General features: G+C 53.3%; 1 protein-coding gene across 5 annotated transcripts; it reads right to left on the reverse strand.

The window, feature by feature from the left end:
• Window positions 1–263: 263 nt before the first annotated feature.
• Window positions 264–16,269, reverse strand: ZMYM3 (zinc finger MYM-type containing 3). 5 transcript variants are annotated; one of them, XM_058712590.1, is made up of 25 exons: window positions 16,154–16,269; window positions 13,643–14,328; window positions 12,604–12,647; window positions 12,206–12,278; window positions 11,502–11,796; window positions 11,111–11,288; window positions 10,545–10,763; window positions 10,102–10,252; window positions 9,737–9,852; window positions 9,496–9,582; window positions 9,209–9,359; window positions 8,748–8,920; window positions 8,379–8,544; window positions 7,616–7,713; window positions 7,371–7,533; window positions 6,974–7,086; window positions 6,643–6,817; window positions 6,312–6,458; window positions 5,738–5,841; window positions 5,244–5,412; window positions 4,700–4,851; window positions 4,102–4,216; window positions 3,340–3,594; window positions 1,862–1,979; window positions 264–1,743 (listed from the first exon to the last, which is right to left on the reverse strand). In XM_058712590.1, the coding sequence occupies exons 2-25, from the start codon at window positions 14,307–14,309 to the stop codon at window positions 1,551–1,553; spliced, it is 4,122 nt and encodes a 1,373-aa protein (XP_058568573.1). In that variant the 5' UTR covers window positions 14,310–14,328; window positions 16,154–16,269; the 3' UTR covers window positions 264–1,550. The 5 variants fall into 5 exon arrangements, with proteins under 5 accessions (XP_058568573.1, XP_058568572.1, XP_058568574.1 ...); XM_058712589.1 differs by lacking the exon at window positions 16,154–16,269 and adding an exon at window positions 15,732–15,797; XM_058712591.1 differs by lacking the exon at window positions 16,154–16,269 and adding an exon at window positions 15,594–15,615.
• Window positions 16,270–20,408: the final 4,139 nt, after the last annotated feature.

Consider the following 20,408-nt stretch of genomic DNA (forward strand, 5'->3'; position numbering starts at 1 on the left):
TCTCTCTGCCCCTCCCCCACTCGCGCTGTCTCTCTCTCTCTCTCTCTCTCAAAATAAGTAAATTTTCAAAAAATGAAAGAAAAATAAAAAGACCATATTTCTTAGTGGATTCATTCAGCGAGGCAGGTAAAAATGATTCTTGAAACTGAGGTGGGACATCTCACTTCTTTACCCCCTTGAGAGTTTGAAGTGGTCTGGCACTGGTCCACTAAGGCCCCCACCTCTCCTGATACTGCTCTCCCTCCTCCAGAGAAGGCAAAAGACAATTTTAACTCTTTATTTGAAACAAACAATTCCAGAGACAGAAGGTTAGTTGTGACAACAGCTTCTCACTACAACACAAGGGTGGGCATGGCTCACTGAAGGGACAGGCCAGGCGCCTCAGAACAATATATACAATTTAAACAGTGGCTAAACTGGTAACAGTTATAAAAACACAAAAAGGAGGCTGGGGAACAGCAAAGCCAACAGGGAAAGAACTGGGTACCCCCTTTGCTGGACGCTAATAGTTTTCTGGAACTATGAAGGCAAGATGGGGAAGAGAGATGCAGGCAGTGGGCACAGGACCCATGTCCACAGTTCTTCACCTATCCTTTGACCACACATCCCATCCCGTATGACTCAGGGCCCCCACAGGCTTGGCCTGGCTCTTATGATGGGGGGAGAACACGAGTGGGGAAACCCAGCCCCAATCCAAGTCAGAAGGTAGTTTTTGCCTTGGGAAACTCTGTCCATCGAACTAAAGGGAGGCAGTTACAGAAGGGGGCTAAGCATGTTGACACCATGGCTCATGCCAACCTAAGACGGCAGAGAGCGACAAACACATAAACCAAGGGGACAGGAGTCAGTTCCCCACACTTAGAGTCATCTTTTGCCTTTGAGGGAAAGAAAGCATTTGGAAGTTTTTTAAATGGAGGCACCAAGGGCTGGTGCTTGCAGGGGTGGGGAGGGGGAGTGAGGTGGCGCGGGGATTCCAACAACTAGTTATCTCATGGGAGGGGAAGAGCATCTAAGCCCTGTGGTTTAGGTAAATGGTCCCCTCATTACTGCCATACTTTCTTTCCCGTCTTCCATACAAGACCCTCTAGCGTGGTACCGGGGAAGAGCAAAAGGAGGGGATGGGCACAGGGCAGAGAAGGCAGCTGGGTTCTTCCCTTGGCCAAACCTAGGAACAGGGAGCTTTACCTACATGGGATGGGTCAGGAAACCCAAAGCCAACAGGATCACCAGAGCTCTCAACACTCCACCCAGAGTTGGGCCCCCAGGAGAAGGGGTTCACTCTGAAGCATAAAGGAAATGGCCAAGCTGGGTTTTGCCCATCGCTGGGAGACCAGCCCCTGGGTGCAGAGGACTGGGGCCCTGTGGTTGTCAAGTGGTGTGGAAGAAGGTAAGAGCCAGGGGTTCCTAGGGAAGGCAGGGAATGGATGAGTAGAGAAGGGCAGTCAGGGCCCTTCAGGATGAGTAGCATTGGTTCCTGGGCCAGTCGCCCTGTGGGACGTGGCCCCAGGCCAGATGTTGGTGTGAAAGACAGACACAGATAGCACATGGGCTCAGTCCAGGTCTTCCTCCCCAGGACGACCCAGCTCCTCGTAAATCTCACGCACAGCCAGAATGCGATTGAGCATACTCTCCAACATGCTGCGGTCCATGGGGATCACGGAATACCAGAGAGGTGACTCGGCGATGCAGGACCGCTCGGGTTGCAGGTAGAACACATCGTTGCGAGTCCGGAGGCTTTCAGGGCTATAACAGTGGCGAGGTGGGTCGGGGGAGGGGTGGGAGGACAGAGATCAATTACCAGGGCAAAGTAGATCCCCTGGGTCCCCATGCTAATGCCACGCCTGCAAAGCTTCCAACTCACCATTTTGAGAGATAGAATTCGTAGAACTTGACGGGGCAGCGGAGGGGATTCATGCGGTTCTCACGCTGCTCTAAGATAGGAGCTTCTTCTTCTCTCTTCCGTTTCCCAGGGCCCGTGTCTGCAGATGAGGCAAATGACACAGAGTCATTACAAGCACAGCCTCAATGAACCACCTCCAAGAGCACAGTCCAGGGCACAGGGGGAAGGCCTCAGGACACCAAATACAGTCTCACAGAGAAATAAAGGCAGAAGAAGGGTCGGTCAGTCTCCCCACGTCAAGCAAACAGGTCCTGTGACAGCGGGGGGGGGGAGTTGTTCTGTGGGCCTCCCTGGTTCTCACTGCCAAGGTCTCCCTTTATAATCTCCCCAAAATGATTTCCTGAAGAAGTCATCTCAGAAGCTTTGCATGCATACTGACAAAACAGACCCTATGGCAAGGCTGGGCTAGCCTTCCGGGACAGGGAAACAGCAATGGTCCCAGCCCCCAGTACCTCAGCCCAGGCAGAGGCTCAGGTTCAGAGAAGAGACTTTGGGAATTGCACTCAGATGGCACGGGACTCCAGGGCCAGAATGGAAACCAAGGTGCAGTTTCTGTCACACCCAGCAACACAGAACCAGGGAAAGCCTCTTATTCACCCTGTCAACTCTCCCCCACAGCTGAACACACCCAGCAGCTTCCTACTTGTCTACCATCCACCCCAAGAAAGTACATTGCCTTGAAAGGAGGAAAGTCACCAGGCGCCAGGGTGGCTCAGTCAGTTAAGCGTCCAACTTCAGCTCAGGTCATAATCTCACAGTTCAGGAGCTGGTGCCCCACATTGGGCTTTCTGCTGTCAGCCCAGAGCTTACTTCGGATCCTCTGTCTCCCTCTCTTTCCACCCCTTGACTGCTCACTCTCTCTCAAAAATAAATAAGCCTCTAAAAAAAAAAGACTGAGCTTAAAAAAAAAAAAAGAGGGGCACCTGGGTGGCTCAGTCAGTTAAGCATCCGACTCTTGGTTTTGGCTCAACTCATGATCTGACGGTTCATGAGTTCGAGCCCCACATTGGCCTCTGTGCTGACAGTACAGAGCCTGCTTGGGATTCTCTCTCTCCCCCTCTCTCTGCCCCTCTCCCACTCACATTGTCTCTGTCTTTCTCAAAAATAAACAAATAAACTTTAAAAAAGGTCACAAAGAAATATTTCTTTAAAAATAAGTAAATAAAAGAAAGAGAAAGAAAGAGAAAGAGAAAAAAAAAGAAAAAGAAAAAGAAAAAGAAAAAGGAGGGGAGCAGGATACAGGCAGCTGAGTGACCTCCTATTTCTGCAAGAGCCACTGCCTAGCAGATTGCAGGACTGGCTGTTTTAGCCTTTTTGGCAAACACAGGAATGGAAGGGGTAGGGAAGATAAGGAGAGGGCCAAGCCAGCAGTCATGGAGGGGCCTGGGAGGGGAAAGCAGGGAGGGGGAAAGATAAAGGGGTGGGGGATAGCCTCGTACCTCGCCCTTTCCTCTGGCGGACGGGGGCATAGTAGCGGATGCTCACCACCTTGGTGGTGCCCCGAGGGGTGGTACACTTGCGGGACTGCCGCACCACGTTGGTGAAGGAGAGCTGCATGTGTTCCTCGGCTGTCTGGAGCCCAAAAAACTTAGTGTTGAAGAACATGAGGGTATTGAGGAGGACAAAGGGTGAGTAGACCCCGAGCTGCTTACACTCCCACAGGTGCTCTTCCTCCACGCGGGAGAACACCGTATCTGCAATGGTCAAGGGGGAGACGCCAGTCAGGAGCGATCAAACAGCCCCACCCAGCCACTTCCGATCCCAGACGCCCCGCTCACGAGCATTTCCCACCCCATCCCTGGCCAGTATGTGGCAACTGCACTGAGAATGCAGACACCCTGCTACAGTAGACAGTGAACTGGGCTTTTTAAATGGTTTCCACTTGCACTTGGAGCTTCTCTGACCACCCTTGAGTTACAGGCAGGGAGATGTAAACCCCAAGGAGCCCCACAGTGCCTTCTCTTCTTTCTTCACTCACCACCAAAACCCAAGCCACCTTTTTCAGACCTAGACCTAGGTTGTGTTCAAGGATGGGGGCTCTGGCCCCTCTAGCTCTCAACCCCGAGCCCCCCCCAGGGACGTAACTCCTGCCCTCAGACACTTTGTGGAGAGTGGCAGACCAAAGAGCCCAGGACTCTTGGAACGGTGTACTGAAAGCATGGAGAAGAGGGCAGAGGGGTTGCAAGGTCCCTGTCCCTTACTGTTGGGGAGGAGTGTGGGCTGCCAGGTACTCAGAGACTTGTTGAGTTCTTGAACGAAAGTCAGGTAGTAAAGGTCTGTGAAAATGTTCACCATTCGATTGTTTTCCAGCAAGTACTGAAGAAAGAAAAACATGCACAGAAAGCTAGACTCTAGGTTCTAGAGGAAAGACGTGATGCCAAAGGCCCCGAGCACAGCGACCTCGATAATGAGGAGGCAATGGGAAAGCACTGCTTGATTAGGTGACCCAGAGTGCTTTTCTCCAGGGATTACCCCCCGCCATCTGAGGTACCGGGGCCCTGCTGGAAGAGGAAGAAGTTTGGGGAGCTGTGTTGTCGCTGGTTCTTTACAAGCCCAGCCTCCTTCGTCAGACAACATGAGGCCGACCTCTTGCAGGGGAAACTACACATCACCCCGCCACCCAAAGAGTTCAGCTCTACCCGTCTTTCCCTTCCTAGAATGGTTCTGGAGGATTACCAAGGGGACCTGCTCAGGGTAGGAGGCAGGGTGAGGAACAGGGGCCGGGACAGAGTCATTTCCGGTGGGATCCTGCCTGCTATGTTGAGAGTGACGGCAAGCCAGGCGGCCTGCCAGGGATACCTGCTGGATGCCGAGACACAGATAGTAGATACTGTCAGGTTCGTATCGTTCACCATTGGGTCGAGTGATTTCTCTCACAAACTGGGCCAGACCGTAGTTGAGTTCAGCAGCTGAGCAGGCCAGAATATCCTCTTTGATACGCATAGGTTTGGCTGTAGTGATACACAGTGGAGGTAGATGGGATTAAGAGAACTCCGCGTGGAGAATTTCATTTAGCTCCATCATTAATCCCTTCATCCCTTAGTGCATCCAGCTCCAGAACAAACCCACCCATTACAAAAAAAAAAAAAAAAAAAAAAGCGCCCTCAGCCTTTAAACCTAGACAGCCTCTCCCCTTATTTTGCAACTCCTCCCCATCTTCACAGGACACCTTTCGGTGATCACGGCCTTATCACCCCTAGACATCCTCACATCCTCAGCTGAACTGCAGCCCTGGCCCTCCTCCTCTCCCCACATCGAGGGGGCCCTGTGTTTTAGGTAAATGGGTGGGGGCCCCTCCCCTGAGCACGGGGTACCTTCCTCCCCACCCCCACCCCATACTTACGGCCAAAGCGCAGTTCATCCCCCTTGCTGGTTTCTCCATTGGCATATTTTGACTGCACCCAGCACTTCCAAGCATTGACACCATATGAATAGTTGAGTCCAGTACAGCTAGGCTGGCTGCTCATGGAATCCCGGGAACAGCTCTCCGAAAGCACCAGCCGCTTTTGACCCTGGAGGGGAAGAGAAAGGAAAGGGGTGGCAGAAGCAGGGCCAGGGGCACCACGGAAGCCAGTCAGGATAGTATTGACCATTGGGGAAGCAAGGGCCTGATGTAAGAACGCAGCGAGCTTCCACAGCACAGAGCCCCAGAAATGGCCCTGGTGACCTCGTGAAGAGAGAAAGTGTGACTATTTCTTGGTACTCACAGTGGCAGACAACGGAGGTCAGGAAAGTCAAACTAAGGCCACCGGCTTGACTACAAGAGCCGCCCCCACCCCCCCAAAAAAACCTCTTTGAGCCTCCTCCTTCTGTGGATTTAGCAGCCCTGGCCCTCACCTTCCTCATGGTGCGGGGAAGATCTTGTTCAGCAGACACATCCTCGGGCCCTACCAGGCCACAATCAAAGAGGAAGTCTACACTGGGGTTAATGTCCAGAGGGTCTGTTAGAGAGGAAAGGAGGAAGAAATCAATTTTTTTTAAGATCTCAACCCTGTGGTCCTCACACCCTACCCCTGCCACTTGGCCACTTGACTGGAGATGAGACTCCTATACAGCCTTACTGTACTCGGTAGGAAGCAGCAAAGCTGTACCAAGAACACGCTCCAAGACACATAAATGCAAAAAGTCACAATGATGGGAATGTTCGTAATGCTACCGAACTGCATGCTTAAACACAGTTAAGATGGTAAATTTTGTGTTATGTGTTCTGCCACGATTAAACAAAAGCTAGACACAACTGCAAAACAGTGCACCTGTCCCGGTATCTCTGGCACTAGTCCCTGTGAGAACCTTCTGTCACAGGGTCACAAAGAGCACTGCTTTGGGGTCATGCTCAGATCACAATGGACACTTCATGCCTCTTGGCACAAATCCTACCACACCCAGTGGACACACTTCAAGTCCCACTCACTCTTGGGGAAGTCCGCCTCCAAGTCTTGCCCAGGTTCATCCAAGACATTGGCCATCTTGACGGCCATGGCCAGGACATCATCTCTAGCTGGCCCAAACAGGTCACAGTCTTCCAGAAGCCCCTCTGCACTCTGGTTGCTCACAAGATCTGGGGGACAGGGAAGGTGGCTTGGTCACTGCAGCTCCTGCCTAGCGCCCCCACAGGCCTTCAGGGGCTAATCCCAACTACTCCCCAGTCCTTCTAAGGCACCAAGATTACCACACTCCTCCCCCTTAGGCTGACACAGGCCAGTAGCACCCTGTCTCCCTCATCACCACCCCCCATGGCGTACCACAAAGGTCAGATGAGGCCTTGTCTAACTCCTCAGCCTCTGCAATCATTTCTGCCATAGCCAGGATGTCAGCCTCCAAGGGGTTGGAAGGGATCTTCACCTTCAGCTCCTCAATGGTTTCCACAATCTTGTCTGTGCTCTCCAAGGTGGTGGGCAGGAACATGGGCACAGGCACCTGGAGGCAGGAATCCCAACTGAACACCAACAACCACCCCAGCGAATGAGAGGGACAGCTGATGAGAGTAAGGGCGGGGGGGGGGGGGGCGGGGAGCATGGGTCTCAATCCTGAAAGGGTAAAGGAGACCACACAAGGAAGGGCAGGGAAACTTACCGGGATGGGCATGGAGAAAGGCACCGGGACTTTCTGGCAGTACAGATGCATAGGCACTGGCACAAAGATGGGCACTGGGATGGGCAGCACTATCACCTGTGGCTTCCACTCTTCTATTGACAAGAAAGGGGTCTTCTCAGAGCCCCTGCTAGATGTACCACGTCTGGCCCAGAGCCTGATGCTTGCCTGTCCCCCTCTACCCCAAAAGCTCTAACACGTGCTCAGTGTCACAAAACTGCCCTAGAACCAGAGGTTGAGAGACAACTCGAGGATTCCGGGACAACCATGTGCACGATGCTTCAGCCATCTCATAAACCCCCTGTCCAGCTCCCAGGCACAGGGCTGGAGGCCTAGGACTATGGAATGTAGCCTGGGATGTCTAGGTACCCTGGCTCACCTGTTTGACTCCCTTTGGACTTCATCTCCACCTTGCAGGAGACCCCCCGATTCTGCATCAGTGGTTTACACATGGCCGCTTTGTTTTTGCGGGGTGTTGCTGGGGGTGGCGGGGGTGGAGGAGGGGTGGAAGCAGCGGGAGCCGATCGGGTCTTGGCAGGGATCTGCAGAGACCAAGGAATGTTAGAGCTGCCAACCAGCATACCCTCCTCTGAGGCCATCCACCCCCTTGGCTTCTGCCCTGACCTTGCCCAGATTCCCATTTTCCTCTGGGGTCTTCACTGTACTGCTGTTCTCCACTTTGGTTTGAGATGGTGCCTGGGGCTTCGACTCGGGAGACTGACCTATAGATCAAAACAAATGAATGCTCTCATCTGAGGAACTTGCTCTCCGCTCTCCTCATCCCCATTCCACAAGAGCTCCATTGAAAGGCACACTAGATGCAAATGGGAGATCTAGAATATCCCCTTCTCACCACCCCCCACCCTCAGATGTAGTCTTCTCTAGGTCCCAGCAACACTGGCCAAGAAGGTTCTTTGCTCCTGGCTGCCAAGAAGATCAAAAGACAGTTCCCCCAATGACGCACAATTGGAGACCTTCCACTCAGATGACCCTCGGAAGTTTGGTACCCCTGAAGCAGTGGAGAGACTGAGGTGACATTCTAGAAACAATAGTCTTCGGTCTCCTCAAAGGTAGAGCTTATGCCGACACTTCCAGCTCTCTGAAAATTAACCACAGCCCCCCACATGCCCCATCCCACCTGGGTCGGTGTCCATCCCCTCAAAACACATCCTTTATACAGTTCGAGTAGACTCGAACTCTAAGGACCTTGAAACAAGGCTCCCCCTAGTACCTGCACGGTCCAGAAGCTGAAAAAGAATATAGTACAAGGAGCTCTGTCTGGCCAAGGATGAGGTGAAAGCAAGAGAGAAGGGAGAGAGGGGCTGGGCCTAGGGTGAAAAGGGTCCAGGCCAGTGCTAACAGAGCATGCCCCCTGCCCAGGACTCACTGTTCAGGAGGCTCTCAGGCCCGCTCTGGGTATCCAAGTTAGGTTGGTTCTGCTGGCTGTAGAAGCGCAGCAGACACTGTTGGTTGCAGAAATGACGGATCTGCCCACGCCAGTGGATGGTCTCCAGCAGTTTCCCCTGGCGCTTACAGGCGTGGCACCGGGCGGCCTGGGGGGCATCAACAGGACGGTCAGACCTGCCTCCCTAAAGGGGGCTGGGCCCTTTGCCCTGGAAGAGGCCGTGCTGCTCCCTTCAGAAGCCGGGCCAACCAGAGCCCCCTCCCTGGAGATCGGCCCGCACCCTGAGGCCAGTGTAACAGCCTGTGCCCCTTGGCACCCCTTCCCTCCTTTCCAGTGCCCTGCCCCCCTTACCTTGCAGTACCACAGCAGGTACTTGCTCTTACAGTCCTCACTGCAGAAGTCCCAGGTGCTGCCATCCAGCTGCTCGGTGACTCCACGCTGGCAGGTCTGGGAGCAGTAGGTACAAGTGATACAGCACAGCCCCAGCTTCTTGGTGAAGTCCTGTTTGTACAGCAGCACACAGCCTGGGAAGAGGGCAAGAGGAGAGAGTCCAGAGACCCAGAGATCACCATGGCCGGGGCCCAACCTTTCCAAGGCGGTCCACCTAAAACCTCCACCAGCCTCTCGTACCTTGAAGCCTCCGGATGGACGGAGAGACGGATGGAGGGGGAGGGGATGGGAGGAGGACAACACAGTGAGCAGGGGACCCCCGACCGCCCCCCAAGTGCCACATTGCAAGCCCCCCTCCTTCCCCCACCACCCTGTCTAGCTGGAAGGTTCAGGCTCTTCTGTGCCTTTCCCCACCTCCTTACCTTCGCTGCAGAAGCTCTTCTCTACCCCACTGAACCGGAGTTTCTCATGCAGGAGTTTCTCCTGCCGGCAATGCTCACACTGGGACACCACACCCCGGAGCCGCTTGAAGTCCTCGCAGCAATCACGGCAGCAGAACTGGAACACCTGGTCCTGAGATGAGGGGCACAGGGCGGGGAGGACGGAGCTGTGACATCCCGATCTGGCAAGAGCCAAGTGGAGGGAAGGCCTCCTTCAGACAGCCTGTCCGGTCTATGTGGCAGTATGTCGGCAGGGGTGGGGATCTTACCTGCCAGTCCAAGACCTCAGGCTTGCCACTGAAGAGGCTGTGGCAGTAGTGACAGCTCAGGTGAATGCCCCCCTCAGGGCTTGTGCGCTGGAGGGAAGGAAGACAAGTAAGGGAGGTGTGTGGGGGTGGCGGGGAGCGGGGGTCAGGTTCGTTCTTAGTTCTGCCCGGGCCTACCTGCCCCAACTCTCATACCCTGTGTCACCACACCCTTCTTTCATCCCTGGTCCAGGGTTTGGAGTACCTGGAACTTGGTCCAGCAGCTGGGGCTGCAGAACTGGTAGACTGTGCGATCAACCTTGTTGTAGTAACAGGGGTCAGAGAGGCTGCGGCGGCAGAAGCTGCAGGGTCGGGGAGGGCCTGGGGCACAGAGAGAAAAGGAGAAAGAGAGAGAGAGAAAGAAAGAGAGAGAGAGATAGAGAGAGAGAAGGAGAGAGAGAGAAAGAGAGCACACAGAAGGTGTAAGGCAGTGCAGAGATGGAACAGGAAATCCATGGGAAGATGTGGTCGGGGCTGAGGTTGGGCAGCAGGGATCACTTTAGAAGAAGGGAGTACGGGAGGTAGAAGGAAGGCCAGCAGGGGTCTCAGAGAAGAGGGCTTTGCACCTACCAGTGAGCCCTGCCTGCTTCACTTTGTAAGAGGTGGTACAGCACAGGGTACAGAACAAGCTGGTCTTGCCATTACGATCCACATGTGATAGCATCTCAAAGTTCTTACACAGGGTCTTGCACCAGACACATGGGTACACACGTGTGTTTTTCTGTGAGGATGGGGAAGGAGAGGCTGAGGCTGGATTTGTCCCTTCGCTTTTATTTGTTAAATTTTTTAAAACATGAGATATTTCAGGCATACAAAAAAAGGGTAGATGATGATATAACAAAGACCTGTGTATCCACCAGCCAGCTTCAAAAATAAAACATAACAGATACAATTGAAACCCCCTTTATTTGTTTTATTCTTCCCAACCCTCGACCCGTCAGGCACCTTTATTTGTCACCCAGGAACCGCACCCCCGTCCACAGCCCTCTAATGCACTACTCCCTCGGCCCCACCTTCTTATACGCCCCCAAGCAGGTTGTGTTGCAGAACCGCTTTTGTTGGCCCTCGTGGAAGAGGAGCTCAGGGCCAGGGCTCCCGGTCTTGGTGTAGATGTAAGCCCCGCACTGGTCACAACAGTTGGTTTTCAGTCCCTTGTTGGCCCGGAATTTGGAGAAGCAAGAATCGCTGCAGAGCCGGTGCACCACGCTGCCGTTGCTGACCTCGTGCAGGACCTGCCGTACACACACACACCCTGAGCCAGGGCCTGGGCACCACCACCCACCCTGAAGCAAGGACGGCCCGCCCCACCTCACCCTAGACCTTCACAGCACACAGTGGGCCCAGGGACCCCCCAACCTGCACATCGGGCTGCCGACTTGATGGTGAGGTCCCGGGAGGCAAGGAAGGCCGGCTGCATACATCCTGGAGAAGCTCTATCCTTGAATATGCTCCCTCACGATGGCTGCCCTTCCTCCCCACTCCCCTCTTCCACAGGGCCTGGCCCCTGCAGCCCCAGGATGGCAGGGGCAGGTCAGGGCTAGCCAGGCTCTGCAAATCAGCTCCCATCGAGCTTCCTCACCTCTCCAGTCTTCTGGCATATGCTGCAGCGAGTGGCGTCGGCAGGATCCCCAGACTGTGGGATTGGGCGCTGCTGTTGGGCCTCGTACAGGGAGAGACAGACGGACGTGCAGAACTCATGGAAGGAGCCTCCTGAACCAGTCTGTGCCACAACCGAGTCCTTGGTGTTCCAGATCTCCCTGCAGGTGGAAGCAGGTTGGAATGTTCACTAAGTACCATCCCCTTGTTTCATCAGCTCCCACCCCTCCGCAGGGATCGATGACCACAAGGCCGAGTAATCTCGGATCCCCCTCCCAGTTCCACTCTGCTAGCTTCTTGCCTACAGTCCCTGGCTCACTAGTTACTCCTGGCCTGATCCCTGCCCTCCCTGCACCCTGGGGACCTTCACGTACTTCTTGCAGAAGGTACAGGTCTTTTTGCCCGAAGGCTTCTTAGAGAAAGTGGTGAGACAGGATGAAGAGCAGAAGAGCTGAGGCAGTCCCTTGCGCTGGTAGGCGGTTTGCCCCTTCTGCAGTGGCGTCCGGCAGTGAGCACAGGTCATCTTGGTGCCTACCGCAGAGCGCCCGGCCCTTTGTGCCACACTTGAGCGTAGGGACATGCGAGGGGAGCGCCGGGGCCGGAACGGCACAAAGTCCTCATCATTGGGGTCATCTACCATGGCATCAGAATCCTCATCTGACACTGGAACTGTGGAAGTGGGGACACGGACCATGAGCAAAAGCTACTGGACCAGCTCTCCTCTGACCAACGGGCAGCTCAGCAGATACTGGCTCCTCGGATGAGCCCCATCCCCCTAGTTATTTCCTCTGCGCCCCCACCCGCATCATGCTGGCATCTTAAGCCACTGGTGGCACTCTCCCTGGGAGGGCCCAGGAGGGCTCTGAGTGAGAAGATTCAGGACAGGGATGGCATGGCTGAAACAGGAAACTCCATTCTCGCTGCTGTTGTTTTCAATTTCCCCCACTGCCCCTGGTTCCCATGCCAACCCACAGCAGAGATAGGCACTTCACACTCTGCAGGGCGCAGCACTATGGGAGCCAGGAGATCTGTGGCCCGCCACATCCCACTCGGTCACACTTCCTCAAGTCCTACTCACTGCTCTCAGTGGAATCCACAACCTCGGGTTTTGGAGGCTCTACTCTTCTAACGCGCTCGCTTCTCTTCTGCACCTTGGAAACATGGGAGGGGAGGAAAGCTGACACCAGGGGCAGGCTAAAGGGCCTGCTGCACTGGTGCAGGGTGTGTGTGGGGGGGGTACAGAGATGGGAGGGGTAAGGGAGAGTAGGGACCCTCAGCCCAGGCCTGAGAGGAGGAGAGAAAAGGAGGCTGGACTTTCTCCTTAAGAAGCAAGAGACACAAGAGCTCCCCCCCTTCCTCCTAACTCTCCTTGCACAAGCCCTCCCCAGAACAACATCTGGGAGGGAAAATGAAGGGTCTGTCCTTCCCAGAGCTATAGGGGGAACCAGACTCCTTCCAATCCCCTCCCCCCCTCACCCTCTCAGGCGGCTTCTCACTCGCCTTCCCAGTCAGGCCATCTCCTGCAAAGGAAGCAGAAAACAGCCTAAATCTTGAGCTTGCCCTCACCACCCCCTCTCTGGCCCAACCTCCGTGCCTCCATTCCTGGGGAAGAACATACTCAAAACTGAAAGGGAAAACTCAAGTGCCTGTGGCTTCTTGGGGCCCCTCTCAGGGTTACCTCAAGCTCTGTTCTAAGGGAGGGGAGGGGGCAGCTATTCTCCATTAGAAAAAAAAAAATCTTAGCCTTCCCCCCAGCCTCTGTCCCAATCATTGGGAGTTAAGGAAACACAGATAATAGGTCTTTCATCAGAGAACTTATAGTTCACTGACAACAAATGCAAGCACCCAAAGGTAGCAAAGGGAAAAGGAAGCATTATGTATGGAGAGGTTCCCCTGGACTCAGGTGGTTATATAAGCCCCAAGACCCTGGTCACAACCTGGGAGAGAGGCACACCACTAGGCAGAAAGAGGGGGGAAATGAGAGCCTCTCAAGCCCAGGCTGTTCCTCCCCTATCAGAGACACAATTCCAGGCCCTGCATTTCTACCATTCCCCTGAAATCACTATGCTGTTGGCGGCTCCAGAACCTAGTTATCATTCATCCAACTCAGAAACCCCACTCTCTTCTAGAACAAAACAGCTGGAAAGATCTTAGCACCAAGAAGCCTGGTGTTCTCTCCAAATTGTAAAGAAAGGACCCTGGCACAACAGCCCCCTGGGGGTAAGAAAAAGGGAACCTCTCCCAACAAATCCATTCTTCCCAACCCACCCCCTGAAACCTCCCCCCTATTACCCTCCCATAGCCACTGAGCTGCCTCCCTACCCCTACTTTCCTTAATGTTCATTACAGCCCCTCGTCCTCCCTTCCAAGCTCCCAACTCCTTCTCCATACATATCCCTACTCTTGTCTGTCCACCCTCTTCCCCCTCCCTTATGTTTTCCCCAAACACACAACCACCCCTACTTACCCCTACCCTCTCCCCAGCCTGGATTCTCCAGCTGATTAGGTGACCTACCTGGCAAGGAAGGGTGTGCAGGAGGGCTAGGGCCCCCAGGTTTGGTCTGAGAACTGTTGATTCCATCCCCCAGAGTCTCTCCCACTGAAGGGCTGGGGGGACCATTTGGGCTCTGTGGCTGCCCTTGGGGAAGCTCCTCCTCCTGCCCAGGGGAGCCCCTTCTCCCTGTAGCTATGTTGGTGGTCTCCTCCTCTTCAATATGGGGGGGCTGCAGTGTTATCGGCGAATCTGGAGCCAAAGGCTCTAGTAACCCCTGTGGTGAAGAGGGATTTGCCCCAGCCCCTGACTCAGGTGGTACCACCTCAGGGGTCTGGCCCCCTGGTCCAGGCTCTAGGGTCTGATCTCCTGCATCCCAAGCAAGGGTCCCCTCAGGACCATGGTCCACCTCTGGGGGAGAGGGGGCTTTATAGAGCAGCCCTCCCAGCCCCAGCAGCTCAGTGGCTCCATCCAGGACTCCAGGGTCTTTTTCCAGGCCAGCAGGGGCATCAAGCAGGTCCAGGGCTCCTGAGGATGGAGAAGGGCCAGGGGGTGCCCATCCTCGAGTTGGGGCAGTCTGGGATTCCAGTAGATCCTCTCCAAATTCCATGTCTACTGGAAGGTCTCCAGCCAGGGGCTTCTCTGGCAGGGTCAATGGGTCAAACGGACTGGGAAAGTCACTGGGGTCCATGAGGATGACTGGATATGGGCTGTAGATTAGGGGTAGAAGAAGGGGCAAAAGAGGTTGTCTTCGCCAGAATTCCTTCTTATATAGGTTCTGGGACACACCCCATCACCCACTTGGATTTCTCATGAACAGCCCCCACCACACCGACAAGCATTTCCACTGGTTCTAGTCCGAATGACCACTCCCCCCCATACAGCGCCCCCTGTGGGGAGAGGCGTTCCCCGCCCTGGCCCCGTGCCCACACTAGCCAGGCAGTCGGTCGTTCCACCCTCCCGCCTGCCCCCGCCACCCCACTGCAACTCACAGTTCCCCTCCCCCTCTACCTTTCACTACCCCCCCAACTCGGGCTGAACGCCCCCCTTAGAGTCTCCTAGGGCTGTTGCCACCAAGAGCCTTTCCCACCCCCGCGATCTCAGTTCTTATCTCCTCCCCTCTCTCCCAGAGCCCCTCAGCTCCCCAGTCTTTACCCACCCTGTCTGGCCCCACCCCCCCCTCCCCGCGTTGCAAGGTCCTCCCCTCAGCCCTTCCCTCGCCCCCACAAACTGCCCTTCCTAACCCCTCCCCCCAGTTACCTTTCAGGGTCGCCCACTTCCTCAGCCCCGTTCCCCCCTCCTATTGCTCCCCTAGTCCTCCTTCTCCTGTTGCCCACCCCCCACCTCAGGCATTTACAGGAAGACATTTTGGAGCTACGATCTCTCCTTAGACCCCCCCCCCCTTCCTGGCTACGGCGAAATCCCGCCTGCAGGTTCGGTTCGGCTTGATCAGGCCCGACCCCTACCTGCGGCAGGGTTAGTGTACCGGCTACAAGCCTAGAACTGCAGACAGCGACGGCCCCGCGCTCCTTCTCCACCTCCCTCCCTAGCAGCCGGGACAGGGGTCGCGGCCCCTTTAAATGGCAGCGCCGCTCACAGCGCCCAGCGCTCTGCACCAGGCGGGCGGGCGGCGCCAGCAACCAACCCCATTGGCTGGCTCGTGGAGGGGGCTCGCGAGACAGCGCCGGCCCCCGGCGCGAGACTCCCAGCCCAGTGGCCGCCTGGAAATTGCGGAGTGGAACGTAGTCGTTGGAGATGGAGCTTGAGCCCCCGCCCGGGGCCCCGTTAGTTGAGGAGGAAAAGCTAGCCTCTGGAGCTTTGAAGCCCGCCCTCGGGAAAGGCGGCACCCCTCTCCACGGAACGGCCGAGTACACTAACCTACAAAAAATACATCTACGCACCTGCTTCTCTTACCTGGCTCAAGAGTCTTCTCCCCTTCCCCCCCCCCCCCCCGTCACACCCGTGCCCGCCCTACCTCCTGGAGCCCACTCTACCCGTGATCCCCTCCTCTCATTCAAATGGTTCCCGGTCCCCTCCCCCTCCCCGTGTCTCTCCTCGCTTCCCACTCGTGTTCAACCCCCCAGCGTCCGCCCCCCCCCCCGATAGTCCCTACCTACGCCATGCAGCAGGCGCCTGCCAAGATTACCCTCCCCCCAACCCCACCTCTCCGGGGCCCGCCCCCTGGGAGACTGTTGGGGTAATGAGTGACAGCGGAGTGGGGAGGAGGGTAGGCAGGGACCCAGCCCTCACGTGCCCCTCCTTCCCTTGTCTGCAGCCTTGGGCTCCCCTAACCATTCTGAATGTCATAGTTGTGGGGTGTCTTAGGCTTGGTTTCCAGCCACCCAGGGCGGGTTAAATGGCTCTGGCTCAGTGACAACGCCTATGCAGTAACCGTTACTGCCTGATGACCCCAAAACCAGGCCCCGCAAAGACACTCCCCCACTCCCTCAACGGTCTTAGGGTAAGTTCTGGGATCTTCTCCCAGAGTCTTCCAGCAGGAGCTCCCTGCCTTATCTCTACAGTAGTTTTCCTCACCAAGGCCGAGAGCTGTGTTTCCTCCTCTCTCTCTCAGCCTCTCTCTTCCTCCCTCCCTCCTTCTGTCCTTGTCAGTCTCTTTCCTCCTCCTTCTCTCTCTTTCTCTCTCTCTGGCGCTCTCTCTCTCTCTCTGCCAGTCTCTTTTTGTCTCAGTCTCAGTCTCTGTCTCCGGTCCCTCTGCCTCTCGTTTGCACGAGCACGCACGCGCGCGCACACACGCTTTTCCCCGTCCCTCCCTCCCTCCACTCCCGGATGGTCCTTAGCGTGTGGGTGTGGCTGAGGGTGAAGCTTGAGAAGTGGGGTAGGGGGAGGGGGCACTAGCGTTAGGCCTACCGGTTTAAAAAAAAAATGTGTGCCAGGATCTTTCCTCAGTCCCCATTATAGTTAGTGCACTTTGCAGTCTCTGCCCCCTACTTTCCTTCTCCAACCCCTAAGGGCTGGAGAGCTTCTAGTGTCTGAGATACTGGAGGAGGCTTAGGCCGGAGGGGAGTCCTGCCACAGATTTAGGAACGTGTAGGCTTGGTGTCCAGTGCCTGCTCTAGCTTGCCTCTTTGCTGTGGGCCTTCCTTCCCACACTAAGCCTCTCCTAGCCTTCTAGTCCCAGAGAGTTTTATCCTCCCTTGTCTCATTTACTTACCCAGAAACCTTAATCCTTCCTGGCTCCCCACATGGCCTTGAGATTATCTTTGCTCTCTCCTACATACAGAGATAAAAGCAAGAGTTTTCCCCTTCAGTTTCCCAAACCCAGTGTCCTTTATACTGTAACCAGTATTCTGTGTACCTACCTCCTACCTTCTGCTTATTTCTATGTCCCTGTACCTCCCTTCTCATTTTCAATTTGTTCCATCTCAGTTGGTCCACCTCGTTCTTCTGTGTTGCTGGCCCTTCTCAACCCATACTTGGATCCTTGGCTGGTCTGTTTGTGCAGAACACCCGGTTTCAAGTTGAAGGGAGACAGTTTAAGGAAGGATTAATGGTGTCAGAGTGGTGGCATAAAAGCGTGTGGGCTGCGGAGACAGAAACAGACCAGGATTCTAATCTCAACTCTGCTTGCATTTTAGTCAGTTGACTTTGGACAAATCACAAGGTCGTCACCAGGTCTTAATTTTCTCATCTTTAAAACAGATAAGAGGGGCGCCTGGGTGGCGCAGTCGGTTAAGCGTCCGACTTCAGCCAGGTCACGATCTCGCGGTCCGTGAGTTCGAGCCCCGCGTCAGGCTCTGGGCTGATGGCTCGGAGCCTGGAGCCTGTTTCTGATTCTGTGTCTCCCTCTCTCTCTGCCCCTCCCCCGTTCATGCTCTGTCTCTCTCTGTCCCAAAAACAAATAAAAAACGTTGAAAAAAAAAATTTAAAACAGATAAGAAAGCAATCTAAATGCGCAATAATAGGGGATTAGTTAAATCAGTTTTGTCTATATTCATACAATGGATATACTCATTAACATTTTAAAAAAACAATGACTGGGGCACCTGGGTGGGTGACTTCGGCTCAGGTCAGGATCTCACATGTCATGATCGAGCCCCACACTGGCTCACTGCTGTCATCACAGAACCTGCTTTGGATCCTCTCTGTCTCCCTCTCTTTGCCCCTTCCCTGCTCTCTCTCAAAAATAAATAAACATTTAAAAAACCAATGACAGGGGCGCCTGGGTGGCTCGGTCGGTTAAGCGGCCGACTTTGGCTCAGGTCATGATCTCGCAGTCCATGACTTCGAACCCCGTGTCAGGCTCTGTGCTGACAGCTCAGAGCCTGGAGCCTGTTTCAGATTCTGTGTCTCCCTCTCTCTGACCCTCCCCCGTTCATGCTTTGTCTCTCTCTGTCTCAAAAATAAATAAACGTTAAAAAAAAATTTTTTTTTAAATAATAAAAAAAAATAAAAAACCAATGACAGCATAGCACAGACCATTTTTAGGATACTGAAACTATTCTGTATGCTATTATGATGGAGACATATTTACATCATCAAAACCCATAGAATGTACAACCCCAAAAGCAAACCCCTATGTGAACTATGGGCTTCGAATAATAATGATTCGTCATCAATTGTAACTAATATACCATTCTGGTAAGGAATGTTGATAGTCAAGGGAGGCTGTGCCCTGGGGTGAGTATGGGGTGGGCAGGGAGTATATGGGAACTCTCTGTTCTTTCAACCTGCTCGTGCTGTAAATCTAAAACTGCTCTAAAAATAGACTTTAGTCGGGGCACCTGGCTGGCTCATTTGGTGAGTGTCTGGCCCTTGGTTTCAGCTCAGGTCATGATCTTGCTGTTCATGAGATCAAATCCCACGTCTGGCTCTGCACTGATGGTATGGAGCCTGCTTGGGAGTCTCTCTGTCTCTCTCTGCCCCTCCTTTGTGCTCTCTCTCAAAATAAATAAAATAAACATTTTTTAAAAAGAATCTTTAAAAACATAGACTTTAATCTATTAAAAGAATTAATGACACACAAAAATGCTCCTGTATGTTACATTTTTATTTTTATTTTTATTTATTTTTATTTTTTTTTCAACTTTTTGTTTTGTTTTGTTTTGTTTTTTTATTTTTGGGACAGAGAGAGACAGAGCATGAACGGGGGAGGGGCAGAGAGAGAGGGAGACACAGAATCGGAAACAGGCTCCAGGCTCCGAGCCATCAGCCCAGAGCCTGACACGGGGCTCGAACTCACAGACCGCGAGATCGTGACCTGGCTGAAGTCGGACGCTTAACCGACTGTGCCACCCAGGCGCCCCTTTATTTTTATTTTTCATCTGTACACCCAGTGTGGGGCTTGAACTTACAACCCCACGATCAAGAGGCCCATGCTCTACGGACTGAACCAGCCAGGTTCCCCACCATGTTACATTTTTTTAAAAGGAGTTAAAATATGATGCTAACTTTGTAGACAAATTCTATATACAGTTGACCTTTGAACAACATGGGTTTGAACTGTGTGGGTACACCCCTATGTGGATTTTTTAAAATAAGTACAGTACTGTAAATGTATTTTATTTATGATTTTTAATAACATTTTCTTTTCTCTAGCTTATCTTACTGTAAGAGTACAAGCACATAGCATACAAAATATGTGTTAATCAACTGTTATTAGTAAGGCTTCCAGTCAACAGTAGTAGTTAAGTTTTGGGGGAGTCAAAAGTTATACTTGGATTTTCTTTTTGTAATGTTTATTTTTGAGAGAGAGATAGTATGTGTGCATGTGCAAGTGGGGTAGGGGCAGAGAAACAGGGGGACAGAGGCTCTGAAGCAGGCTCTGAGCTGACAGCAGAGACCCTGATGTGGGGCTTGAACTCATGAACTGTAAGATCATGACCTGAGCCAAAGTCAGACGCTTAAGTGACTGAGCCACCCAGGAGCCCCTGCTTAGGTTTTCAACTACACAGGGTGGTCACCGCCCCTACCTCCATGTTGTTCAAGGGTCAATTGTACATGTATACACAGAAAACTACTGGAAGGAAATACTGGAGATTATACCTCATAGGGATGCACTTAAGTGGGGTGTACAACTGTCTGACTTATAGTAGGTATTTAATAGGTACTGATTAATAGGTTACTATTATAATTTTATTATTTTTTTAATGTTTATTCATTTTTGAGAGGGGGGGGAGGGGTTAAGAGAGAGGGGGACAGAAGATCCAAAGTGGGCTCTATGCTGACAGCAGAGAGCCCAATGTGGGGCTTGAACTCACAAACTGTGAGATCATGACCTGAGCTGAAGTTGGGAGCTCAACCAACTGAGGCACCCAGGAGCCCCAGTTACTATTGTCATTTTAAAAAAAATAGGGGCGCCTGGGTGGCTCAGTCGGTTAAGCGGTTAAACGTCCATCTTCGGCTTAGGTCATGATCTCACAGCTTGTGAGTTTGAGCCCTGGATCAGGCTCTGTGCTGACAGCTCAAAGCCTGGAGCCTGCTTCACATTATGTGTCTCCCTCTCTCTCTGCCCCACCCACGCTTGCACTCTGTCTCTCAAAAATGAATAAACCTTAAAAAAAATTAAAAAGAAAGAGAAATATATCTGACCTCATGCATGGTCTGGGACTTTGTATCCTGAAACCTTCATATTGTATAAATATATATATTTTTTGTCTTTAAGCCAAGAATGCCCACAGTTGATAGATCTGAATATGTACCAGCCACAGATAAAAGGCTGTAATATAGAACTGGGTGGGGGGGTTGGGTAAGAGTGTGGCCTGCAATTCAACACTGTCATTTTCAGCTTTGTTAGTTACCACACAGTTCTCAATTGTGTTACTTGTTAGTC

This window comes from Neofelis nebulosa, chromosome X (genome assembly GCF_028018385.1).
Source record: "Neofelis nebulosa isolate mNeoNeb1 chromosome X, mNeoNeb1.pri, whole genome shotgun sequence".
Lineage (NCBI taxonomy): Eukaryota > Metazoa > Chordata > Mammalia > Carnivora > Felidae > Neofelis > Neofelis nebulosa.

Excerpts from the sequence above, each read along its gene's own strand:
- ZMYM3 (XM_058712590.1), bottom strand. The coding sequence starts at position 14,309 with ATGGACCCCAGTGACTTTCCCAGTCCGTTTGACCCATTGACCCTGCCA. Across the intron at positions 11,797-12,205 it reads TGTGGATTCCACTGAGAGCA|TTCCAGTGTCAGATGAGGAT; the intron begins GTGAGTAGGACT and ends CCACTTCCACAG. Across the intron at positions 11,289-11,501 it reads ACCTGTACCTTCTGCAAGAA|GGAGATCTGGAACACCAAGG; the intron begins GTACGTGAAGGT and ends TTCCACCTGCAG.